Raw genomic sequence first — 12,951 nt, forward strand, 5'->3', positions numbered from 1 at the left:
GCCAGGGTAAACAACAGGCTCGTTTGGAGAGCATATTGGGCTTCTCCTGCCCACTGTCCAGAGAGTTTGCTTTAGACCCCCATCCCCCCCATGCAGACCCCTTCTTTACCCATACACCTACTGAGATTGATGGATTTGGCTGGACTCGTTTTCAATGACAGTTTTATGTTGCGGTGCTGGAGCATTCTGGAATTAAAATGGATAGGTCTAGTGTAGCTAGAAGTTTGGGACCAACTGGTGCCAAAATAGCTTAAGCATGATGATAACCAATAGACATTTCCTGCACTTGTCTTTTCATGGTTCGGATTTTATTGTGACTGACTGGAGACTGGAAACCTATTCTTATATATTATCACATATTGGTCTTTATCATCGGAGACAAGCAGAGTACTCCATCAAGTTAGACAGACAGACAGACAGATAGATAGATAGATAGATAGATAGATAGATAGATAGATAGATAGATAGATACACAGATAGATAGATAGATCTGTGTTCTGTTTTCCTTACATCACTGAACAAATAAAGTATTGAAGTACATTTTTCCATAGTGAAAGGTCTGCATCAGGTCTGTCAGGCTCAATAACAAGTTACCATTTTTTATGGGCCAACATTAATTTACGAAATTTGAAAACAAACAAACAAACAAACAAACAAACAACAACAAAGCATTTCTTTACACAAATTACCAACAACACGAGGTTCAAAGATTTCACCCCCTTCCACCTACCCACTCTTTTCATCCCTTTCTCCCCTTCATTCCCTGAAAACCTGAAAATTAAATTAGCAAAAAATACATAAACAACACTTCTTAAAATTGAACAACAACTGGTTGTTCAATTTGTTGATTTAACTTTTCCCTTATTCTGTTGATCTTCATATGGCTCTGTGGCTGTACAAAATATTACAGTAGACAGTAGCTTGCATACACTAATGTTATTGCACCTGAGCAAACAACATCCACCTGCAGCTCCTCAGTGAAAACAGCGGTGCATTTTAGTCATTGAGGACTCATGCATTTGACTTTGATCTTAAAGCACAGTATATGTCAACTCTCTGAACACTGTAGAACACTTTCCACTGTCTGTGATGATGTCACATTGTTAAATACACTAAGCCTCAGCAAATGCACCATTTGGAAAAGAAAGTTTATGTCCTTATCAAATTAAGAATGTTCAACATTGTCTGTTCTTCATTTTTTACTATCAGTGACTGAGTGTCTCATTGGCGCAGTTGTTGTGTGCAATCAGTTCTCACCTGCAGAGACTCAAATGAGTCCACTTAATTATTAAGTTGCCTGGATACTCAAGGAAAAACATCACTGACAACAGAGGTCAAATACTTGTTTCACTGTTAAAGCCATTTAACTGTGTGTGTGTGTGTGTGTGTGTTTTATGGATGGACTGGGGGGGTGGGGAGGGGTGTTCATCTAGGTATTCATATGAGAGCATGTTCAAGCATTTTCACGCGTAAAGCATGCATATCACGTGTGTGCATATGAGTACGTGTGTGTATAGTCCATTTGTCTCATGGACATGAGCTGGAGTAGTAATGAAAGAGAAGCTTTATATAACAAGCATGTTAAAAGGCTGCAGAGAGGTTGGCGTTATAGCTCAGAAGTAATTGGCTTACAGCAGTTCCAGGTAATTACATGTGACATCATGGTGATGTTTTCTGTGGACGACCGCATTAGCACATAAGTGGCCTACTTTTGGAAACAAACTATCCTGCTGTATTTGGCACCTTCATGGATGAGTCAGGCCAAGAAAACCTAGAAAAGGCCCTCATTGTGATTTCAAATTGCCTGCTCTCTCCTCAGGTTCCCGACGTCAAACAGCCTGCGTGCTCTGTCGTCTTCATCATTTGAATCGTGAAAAGTCCAAATTTAGCTTTCAGAAGACCTCATGCAGTTACATTGCCCCAGCTGTACAAGAGCCTTAAGACTTGTCTCAGTAAAATATCATACTATTACACAGAACCTACTTCACTTATCATTGGCGCCCTGTTTGGTTTCAGTAAACAGCCTCGATCACTGTGCAGTGTAGCTATATAAAGCCTACATAAACAATGTGAAAATATCTAGAGACTGTCACAGGCAACTACTCGACGTATTTTGTGTGGAAAAGAATTGACCATTTATGGTACAAAATATTTCAACGATACTTCACGCACGACATGGTTTACAGTGTTGGATTTACAACATAGCCCTTCCGTAGCACACATATGTCTTCATAACTGCTTTACGCAGATGTCTTTTGCATTTATTTAAAAATGCCATTGGACTGCTTTGACTTACTGTTGCTATTCCCTTAACTGCTGCTACTGCTGGTTGCTGTTGGTTATCTGTGCCTCAGACTCACAGTCTGTGTTGCTCTCTAATCAGAAGTCCCCAGTGAGGAGAAGCTGTTCTCAGACATGGAGTGTACTGTATCTGGTTTCATTTCTTTATCAGATGTGGGGCCGGGGTGTCCAGGGAAAGGCATGGGGGGCTTTTGTGGTGATAATGACACAGACTTTTCACCACTTTATCCTGCTGAAAGAGTGTCGGGGAGAGCAGACTGTATCACCGGATCCTCTTAATTACACAAGTGATTCAGCCATTGAGGAGAATGAAGGAAAGAGCAAAGGGGTCTGAGAGAAGCGTCAGAGATAGCAGTGGAGTCACACACAAGTGTACTGACTTTTAACAGATAACAACATTGGTCTGGAACGAGGATTCATTATCAAAAACTGTGTTGTAACTCGAGAATTTTTGGTCAGGTAAAAAGAAAGAAAAAAGTTGTTTCCTTTGAGCTTTCAAGCAAGCACATAAAAGTCAGACTACGTCTAAGTTAGTTATGGGTTGTAAAGGCTCAGATATATGTTTGTATTTGATGGCTATGTCTGCTACAATACATTTATAATACTTCTACATTTCAACCAACTTAGTGTAAGCAGTAAATTCAGACGATCTAATAAAACATGAGCTTACCTCATTCTGAGAGCCCACCTGCATCTCCCTACTGCTTCAACCTTGCTTTTGACCTCACATTCTCCACACACACATGCCCGCACGCATGCACGCACACGCGCGCACACACACACACACACACACACTCGCACGCGCACGCGTGCGCATACACACACATACACACACACACACAAACACACACACACAGGCACGCACACATCTCATGGATTCTCTGGGGGCTCAAGACCCCCTTTACCTGACAACCCCCTCCCCCTGTGGGGGTAAGTTTTTACTGGAGTTCTCCTACTCCCCTCCTCAGCAACCATCTGCAAGCAATCTGAACTCTCTACCCATCTTCTCAGTTCTCCAGAGCTTACTTATGATTAATGAATGCAAAAGGAGTCCCATGCTTTGTCCAGCCGTGTGTCTGCACAGACTGTCTCAGTGCTATGCCTCTTCTGCCCATAGAGGCAGTTTACCTCATCATAGGCCTGTGATTTATACCCTGTCAGCAGAGGTCAGGTTTGAGTAACTTAACCGTGGGCTGCCATAAACCTGTAGTACTGAGATTAAAGTGATAAAGATTGGCAAATAGGAATCAGAATCCCAGACAGATAGCTAAGAGGCAGAGATGGACTACAGAGGGACTGAAAAAAAGTGAGGATAAGAACAGGAAGATAGCGGCAGAGGAAGAATTATGCATGTGCCACAGAAGAGGGAAGGATCTGTTTCCCACATGACTTCTGAGCATTCATCTTGTCATCAAAATGACACCACACACACACACACACACAGCATTCATACTGTACATTCCCTTTCAATTCAACATGTCTTGGGACCTGACATGTCTCATTGTGCATGTGCTATGTTTGACTGCATCTGGTGAAGCTCTGCTGGCAGACAAAGACCTCCTATATCCAATAAGGCTAGAGCATGCTGGTCCTTGAAAGACTACTCAAACTTTCAGTCCAAAAAGAGGCATGTTGTTTGCCCTATGTGTTTGTCCAGTGGGCCGTTTTTGAGATAAGAACTGGATTGGCCTTAAGCTCTCTCTGTCCCTGTGTGTGTGTGTGCGTGCGTGTGTGTGTATGTGTGTGTGAAAATGGACATGCCGACGAATGCCGATATTTTGTCACGCAATGGCTGCATGAATTAGCACATCTGTGTGCCACCTAGCAGAATTCAGTCTTAACTTCCATTTCCCTTGGCTTTCTGTTCCCAGTAGGTCGTCTGGTGTGAAGAGAGAGGCATCCAAAAGATGAGGAGAGAGCGGAGGACGCTAAGGGAAGGCACCTGGACTGGACACTCTCTAGATCAAAAGAGAGAGAAGGAGCGAGAAAAAGAGAGAGAGATGAAAAAGAGACAGTCAGAGAGGTAGAGGGAGGGAGAGAGAAAGAGAAGGAGAGTTGGAGCAGAGGAAAAGAATGAAGAGGATCCTGTACAAAAAAAAAAAAGAAAAAAAGGAAACATGGAGCCAAAATATTTGCACTTTCCCGTCCCAATTTTAGATGTTTTATCTGTTCTTATTTTTGTCTCATCCTTTTTTCATTCAAACATGATTTAGAAGCTGACAAAACTTATGGTATGTACATAACACGTTGGACACTGCTCTCTCTGTTTGTAACTGAAGACATGCATCCGTCCCTGATACGCTGAATGTTCGGTATTTTACATGCATTCAACAAGGTGAGAATGTCCAGTCGGTTCTGTCAGTATTAAACAGTTACATTTCTATGTAAATGAACATTCCAATTAGTTTGCTGAAATTAGAAAAATGGAGATATTTCTCATTTCACAGCTGTTGTCATTCCTTCTGTGGCTGAGGTATTTTTGCTGTTCACAGTCTTACTGTGCTATTAGCTAACTGTATCAAACACAGCATATTTCTAGAGAGCATTGTTTGCAAATATTAATACAAATGTTGCCTTGCCTTCTTGAATGTTCAGTGGCATGTTACAGATGCCCTCTTAACCATAACATTAATATTATCACTAAATTACAAACTGTGCACGAAATATACATCATCATAAGAACATTCAAAAATAATGTTATCACCATGACTTTCCTAAGTTCCACCTTGTTTTTGGAAGCAAAGTAAAGAATATATGATACGTGAAGTATTTAAGATGGACAATAAGAAAATGTGTAGTTTATGGTCAATTTATATAATAATGGCACTATATTGTCCTCACCATTGCCACCTGTGTATTCAAAGTAAAGAGTTACCCCGAACCAACAAATTATTTCAGTGTTTGTAGTGGTAACCAAATTGCTTCATTGTTCATTGTTTTGAGTGAACAGCAAAATTCCGGAGCGGTTTTCTGAAAATAACAGTTTCAATGTCAGATTTTTTTTTTTTTGGACTGTAATTTCAGGGAGCCAAAACAGTCTGATACTGAAAAATGTGAACATTTGTCACTGTAATCACAGCCAGCTTCATCTATACCTGAAGATCACATTCTAGTCATTCTAGTAATGATTTATTGTCCTTCATAAACAGAACATCAACTGCTTCCTGAGCTATATATATATATATATATATATATATATATATATATATATATATATATATATATATATATATATTAGGAAAACACATTTCTTTTTAACACCTACTTGTCCAAAAAGGTGGGTTTTTTGGGGTCGGGGGGGTCGGGGGGGGCTTTAGGATTTTCATCTCTCTTAAAGATGTGTTTTGTAGTTGTTAAAACAGTCATATTGATTCTTTATCAACTTCACTGAAGGTCTGTATCCCAGGCTTAAAAACTTAAAGCAAGCTTTAGTTCTAGCACCTACTCAGGCTCCAGGAGACAACACTGTCCTCCTTATTTTCGCAACTGAAAAAGTTCATGCGTGACCACACACAAGGAAATAGTAGAGACCTGCCAGCAGTCTGCTGTGGTTTAAGCCCAACATAAAGAATTACAATAGAAGTTTAAGAGGACCCAACTATATTTCAACAGTGATGCTACACCATTGTTTGCCATTGATTTTTAATAGACATAAACTATTTTCTCTTTTCCACTGCACTCATGCAAATCAAATGATACCAAGAGGAATGTAATTTAAGATTAAACAGGATTCACTGACAACTGCAGAAAAAAAAATAGAAAATAATAAATAAATAAAAGAGATCCCCTAACAATGTGTTTATATTTTTTAAATTAGAAAAGATGGAGTTTATTGTTGTTTATTCATTTGTTGCTTTGTTTTCATGTTTGTATTTGTTTGGTTATGGACATATCCTTGGAAGCCTTTACACTGGCCCACAGGAAGAAAGAAGTAAAATGGTTGTAAATATGTATCATTTGTGCTTTTGTTATGACTTTTTTTGCCCTACTGTCAGCCCTGTTGCCATGTGGCAAACTCTAAAGCAATACTGATGTCATGTTGATTGTCTTTTAATGTAACATGTTTCTGTATACCATTCACACCATAAAGATAAAACTATGTTTGAAAGTATGTTTGTCACCTGTTTTTTTTTGGGGGGGGGGGGGGGGGGGGGGGGAGAAAAATGTGGTAATGTGTTCAAGTTACTTTTTTTTTTTCTTTTGTCTCTCTCTATGTGTTTACTTCATTCTGCTCAGTGTGATGCTAATTAATCATTTGCATCACACTGAACAGTGCTTTTAACAGAAGATTCAAGAAAAGCTTCTTCTTTCTGTGTAAAGAAGAAAACAAAGGAAATCAATACCTCAGGAATACGTGATGCCAAATAGTTTCTTGTGTGGGTTCATTTCTGACCGTAATCTAATTTCTCTAGAGGGAAATCACCCCCATTGTCCAAAGACACGTCCCTCCCAGTTATTTCTTATGCTGTTATGTAGGTGAAAACCTAACAACCTTGGCAACCCACCAGTGATTGACAAGGTGGGATGGTTCTACATGTGCAGCTTCATCAGGTCAGTATGAATCTGCTAGAACACTTCTCCAGACTGTAGAATGGTCTCAGAGAAGTGAACAGACCTCTTCCCTCACAGCTGCCCCCCATTTTCTTCACCTCCACCTCCACCTCCACCACTCAGCCTGTGTGCCTCCTGAAGTGCTTCCAGACCTCAGTAGGGGAAGCCCCATTGCATTCGGGGCGTTTAAAGTCATTTGACTGTGAAGGTATGGGCTCAATCACAGATAATCAAACCTGGGGGGACTTATCGGGAACAGCAGCAAGATTTCTGTCAATAATATGGTGATTAAAGAAATGTGTCAATGGGAAAGTCACTTGGAATGACCTATCCAGGTCTGTCATCTCATTCAGATCTTGTAAAATGCCCTTCATTCCAAATGACACAGAAGGGGGTTAAGTCAAAATGAGGGACTTCATAAAGTCCCTGATGGGAAGAGACCTCACAGGACAGAGAAACCTTTACTGAAACCCAGTGATATTTTCAGATCATATTTATTTACAATAAAGCAAAAATAATGCCCAAAAGTGACACAAAAGAAAAACAGGCACTTGAGAGTTTCTAGCCTACACATATAACATTAGAATTACAGTACTAGCAGCTACATGCAATCTTAGTCCTGTGGTCAAGAGAAATAATACTACATATGGTGTAATTGTGGATGATGTGTTTGTTATATGGCTTAACACTAGTTGCCCCTTTTCACTGGGTTCAGAGTGACTGTGTTTGTATTGTGGTAAAATGGTTGGTGATGTAAGATTGAAGATGATGTCAGCAGGAGTTTTACGTACCCTCAGGCTACGGATTGGGACTTAGGTTAGTGAGAAGCCGGTATCTTGGATGAAGATGATAATGATGGAGCTGGTAGAAATGGGAGAAAGATAATGATGGAAGATAAGTGAAGTATCAGGTCATGTAGTAGAGCAACAGGCTGTGGGAATGGTGCTGGTGAGGGTGGTGGCATAGGTGGGATTGAGATTGGCGTTATGGGGTGGGAAGTTGGAGTTAAAGGATGGGGTGGGTGGAGAGATGAAATAGGAGCTTAGAAGCAGCTGCAGTACATCTGTCTTACTCTGACACATGTGGCATTTGACTTCCAGTGTGAAGTTCAAAAGAGTCTTATAATGACGCAGCTGCTTGGGGATGTGTGTGCGTGCGTGCGTGTGTGTTTGTGGTGGGGGTGGTTCATGGGTAGATAGGGGCAGTTGGATTTGAGATTTTTTTGCTCAGTTGGCAAGGTGAGATGTAGGACGATCCAGGTGTTACACAGTGCTCCTCTGTAAAGACACAAAAAAAAAGAAAAAAAAAAAAACCTAAAGTGAAATTCCATTCACTTTTACAAGCTTCAGAATTCCACATCATGAACCTTGAATGAATTCACATAAAAAAACGTGCAAGTTTGTTAAATGTTTATCTCAAATATTCTCTTTTTAAAATAAACATAATTAAAATGGTCTGAGTCATATGGAGGCAAAAAAGTGAATCACTCATCAAATGTCAGACCGCAGAGAGGAAAAAGAAATTGCAACCACGAAACGAATAACTTTGTCCATGTGTGCCCCAAAATCCTGTAAGATATTTCAACGCCAATTAGAGCTTATTAAAGGCAGTTATTTGGAGGATAATATAGCTGATAGTTACAATGAGCTTGAGCAGGTCTGTCCCTCTGTGTGTGTGTGTGTGTGTGTGTGTGCATGTGTGTGTGTGTGTCTGTGTCAGAGGAAGCATATAGCATTAACCATTTGTGTCTTAAATTCTGTCTGTCTGCTGCAGCACCTGCCAAGTAGGTCACACTCTCTGGGGTCAAAGGTTACCTACCAGGAGGCCAAGGCCTTAGGGGTAGAGGTTATGACTCCACCAGACATGTTTTCACACTGATTGTGAATACAGCTGTACTAATCAGGGCAGGTGTCTATGTTTTTGCTCTGTTGGCTGTACATGCATGTGTGGTAAGGTGGTGTCTTGTGTGTGGGCATGCAATGGAGACAAGGATAGACATCATCTGGTTAAGATGAACACTGAATTGGTACCTCATGTTTTCCCTGAAGTGTTTGCTAAACACAATACAACTTTTTTTTTTTTTTTTTAACCTTCTCTCAAATCCTCAATGCCTTAAGAGGGGACAACACAGCACAGGGCATCCATGTGTTTCATGTTTAAAACACTTTTTGAATGGTACAGCTTACAAGATGCAGCTTTAAAACATCTGTTTTCTGTTATATTTTGGATTAGAATGGATCATATTCTGATGGACTCCTAACCCACGTTCACTGCGTACAGTCAGTGCGTTAGTAAGTGCTGCCAGTAATAAACGTTTGGAAAGAATATCCTTACACTAAATATCTTATCGCTAATTTCAGCAGTAAAAAATGACTGGGGATTAGGCCAGGCATTATTAGCCCCATAAATCTCTTTCTTTGAACCACTGGACGTGGTGCCCTTTGAGCATGATTTTACAACAATTCATGGTCAGCAAAATAATTCTTAATCATTAAAGAGCAAACTTTTTTTTTTTTTTTATTTCAAAGCAAAGCTACCAGTTTCAGCATTACAACATTTATTAATGATCTGCTTACAGTGTTATGGTGACGCATGCAGTAAACATACTGCAAGACCAGTAGGAAGCCTTTCAGCAGAAAAACCTCAAGTTGGCATTTCGTGTGATAGTGAGCCCCCCTGTGGTAAAAAGATAGAATTAGATTATTATCATGGGATGCATGAGAAGAGAAATAAAAATAATAATAATAATCTTAAAAATAGTTTTGTTTTGTTTTTTCCCCCAAAGGGAAAAAAACTTATTGGTAATACTTTTCTTGGTATGATTTTGTGAATTGAAGCAATATATCAATAGAATGAAAAATGGCCTCTGAAACGCAGATTGTTGTCTTAAACCCTAAAAACTACATGATTATGAGTGAAACCAAAGGGGGGAAAACAACTCTTGAGGAAGCAAACCTTTTCAAAGCAAGTAAACACAAATTGATTCGGCCCTATAAACCACTAACGTGGCATTCCCTCTGTAGTTCAGATCTAAACAATGGCTCCAATGCAGCACTAAAATTCTCCACATTGGCTTAATTATAGCATTTTGTAGACTAGGAAGTTTGTCCCTGTACAATCTGTCTCTGTTTATTAATTGTTAATAATGCTTTTAAGGGCCATTATCTGTTCAAAGTTCTCACTAACTTAGAATAAACAATTATGGTTTTAGTTGTTTGTGGTCACTGATGATAATGATGTTGACAATAAAAAGTATTTAGGTCCATATGACTTTAACTTAAGTAAATCACGTTTGTTTGTAAGGTTGGCTGGGGGTGCAGGAGGGATTTCCAAGTCCCCAAAAGCAGCAAGAGAGCAATTGAAATTTATTGTGTATTAATGCACTTTATTGTACCATTTTTTTGTTGTTGTTATTGTTGTTTTTTGTTGGGGTTTTTTCCCCTGCCCACTTGTGATGTGGTCTTTGCATAGGAATGCCTCCTCACCCAGTTTCATTAATCAGGCATTCTTTTCCACTTCTGTATTCTTTTGGATCAGGCCTGCATTCAAGGTGCCATGACAACTGTTTTTCCTATCATTCAGGTCAGCTCACAGTATGCTCAAATGGCCATAGGCATACTGGCAAGTACAGAAGCTGGATCTTGCAGGCCAAAAGCTTACATAAATGCTGGAAAATGCACACTGACACAAACTGAGGAGATAAGGAAATTTCATTCATCGATATGTAACATGTAATGTGTATTTATTACTTACATAGTTAATTTCCACAAACCATTTTAACACTGGGAAAGTTTTACTCACCTTATTCTTTCAGCTGTTGCTTAATTGCCACCTGATTCTAAAACAAGCCTCATCCCAGATGCTGAGAAATAGTTTGACAGAGGTTTTACACAGACTCTGTACAAGCACAGATACATATAGACTCGCATATCCAAAAGTGATCCACTTTTTGTCCAACAATATAACATATTTGAAGATAGTACATCAATGTCAGTATGGCGATGAATTAAATATGGTGGACTGTCTAATAAAATGTCCATTACATTTTCAATATAAAACAGGTCTGAAGATAATCATCTACTGTCCAATCATCTAATCCTTGCAAACATGACAACATGCACAAGACAACAATGAGTAGAACTGCAGATAAAAGTTAAAGAAGCATGAATTAAAGAAAAACAAATTCACATGTGCCCTGAAGGACGCTGTTTCACAGAAGGTACACAGGAACGTTCTGTTTGCTATGCTCCTGGTACAGTCAGTTAATTACACAGTAATTTGTGGTAGCTGTGAATTGTGACACTTGCATGTGAGAGGCAAAGCCCTCAGTGACACCCACATTCACGGACACAAGTGTGCTATAGTACATATATTTACCATGAAACCAGTCAAGGCTTACATTTGGGAAACTATGATAGATTGTTAAAAACAGGCAAATAAACTAAGCAACCTTCACCACATTTATGCAGGGTGGTTGACGAAGGGGGTTGTAAGAATATAGCTGTAAACTAGAATGTGTGGTTACACAGTAAATTCTCCAATTATAAATTAACTCTAAGAATATTTATATTGTCTCACACCAGTCTGGATCCAGGTAATCACTCAAAAAGCAGATTTAACACTGGTCTATTTGCATTGCAGATGAAATAAAAAAATTGCAGTTTTTCACTCTAAATCTACATTTAGGTTCAGTTCATACAGAATTATTACTTATGTCACCAACATTACGGTCATGCACCGACACACTGAAGTCAAGGAGCATGATAATTACCCCGCGAAAGCAGGAGACAGAAGACATGCAAGACATTACAGTAGTACATGGTAGTATATAGGTATTATTATAAGTGCTTGAGAACAGGTGAAATGAGAAAGACAACAATAAAGAGTTCCCCTTCCATAGTCTTTTAATATAAAGCTTGCAAAAGAAGAATTTACATCCAAATCAGCTTGTGAAATACAGTTTCAGCTTGCCTCAGAAGGGGGTACAGCTCATTCATGTAAATAAGTCCTATTCTTTTGACGCTAATATCTGTTTAACATACCCAAGCTGTACTGTTACCTACTGCTACCTGATAAGGGTTTGACATAAATATGTCCTGTTAACCTGGGGAAGGCAAAATTTTAAATTCTCCTTAGAACGTTGAAGAAAATCTAAGACGATACACAGGGCATATTTTCTCTGTCATGTTTTTCCATGTAAGGAAGGGGAAGATGCTGAGGAGAGAGTCTTGTGCTGCGCCTGAACAGTTGAACACTCCTCAGGCAGTGAGATTCCATTCTTTCAGGCCTACCTCAAATTCACCAGGCCCGTGCGACTTCATCACGGCTCGCACGAGGTCCTGCAGGCGGCACAGAGGACTCTGGGTAGCTATTGGAACTGTGAGGGATGGTTTTATTGGAGGAACTGGTTGTGGGTGTTAGGCTGCAGAGAGCCATTCTAGAGAGGATTGGACTGATAGTGCTGGGCAACAGTCAAATGTAAACTCATGGACGAAAACTGGACATACACAGGAGGTACAGAAGCAGAGTGAAAGCATTTGGAGAATACTTGAAATAAGACACGTCAAACAGGATTTTGCTGAGGTAAGTACAACTCTTCACATTTTAGCATGAAGTGTTGTTTTGGCGAATAAATTTACTTAAATTCAAATTGGAAAAATTAATTGATTAAAAAAAAAAAGCCTCCTCTTTGACTAACTTGGTTGAACATTTTCTGACATTTTTTGTTATTGTTAACCCATCTTAATTTGAATTCTGGGCAAAGAATGAAATGATTGATTCCTGACTGATACAAACTTAATTTCTAATAATATTTCTTACAATGTTTGCTAAATTCAGTGAGATTTGATTTTATGACAAAAATGGGAAAATTATGCATTTTTGTTGTTTCCTATGAAAGGTAATTATTCACATTAGCAAGTGACAGACTTTAAATATTCTCTCTGTATTCTATTCCATGTGTGGTATGAGACTGCATCGCTTTTGGAAAATCAGATGGGCTTTGCTCAAAGGTTGGCTAGGAAATGTGTTTTAAAGCTAGTAGCAAAGAATAAACATAAAATGTTTTGTTTGCCCTCAGGGAGTGAAACTACCAACCCA

General features: G+C 39.3%; 1 protein-coding gene across 8 annotated transcripts in view; it reads left to right on the forward strand.

Moving 5' to 3' along the window:
- The window catches only part of smoc1 (SPARC related modular calcium binding 1), a 38,617-nt gene extending 34,313 nt beyond the window's left edge, over positions 1-4,304 (forward strand). For 5 of the 8 annotated variants that reach the window (XM_030786926.1, XM_030786930.1, XM_030786931.1 and 2 more), the window contains one exon: positions 4,173-4,304. In XM_030786926.1, the coding sequence (XP_030642786.1) occupies positions 4,173-4,212 (40 nt within the window). In that variant the 3' untranslated portion in view covers positions 4,213-4,304. The remainder of the gene's footprint in view (positions 1-4,172) is intronic. The other 3 variants (XM_030786928.1, XM_030786927.1, XM_030786929.1) reach the window with 3 other exon arrangements.
- The last annotated feature ends 8,647 nt before the right edge of the window (positions 4,305-12,951 follow it).

The sequence above is a fragment of the Chanos chanos genome, chromosome 10, assembly GCF_902362185.1.
Source record: "Chanos chanos chromosome 10, fChaCha1.1, whole genome shotgun sequence".
In the NCBI taxonomy this organism is placed as follows: Eukaryota; Metazoa; Chordata; class Actinopteri; order Gonorynchiformes; family Chanidae; genus Chanos; species Chanos chanos.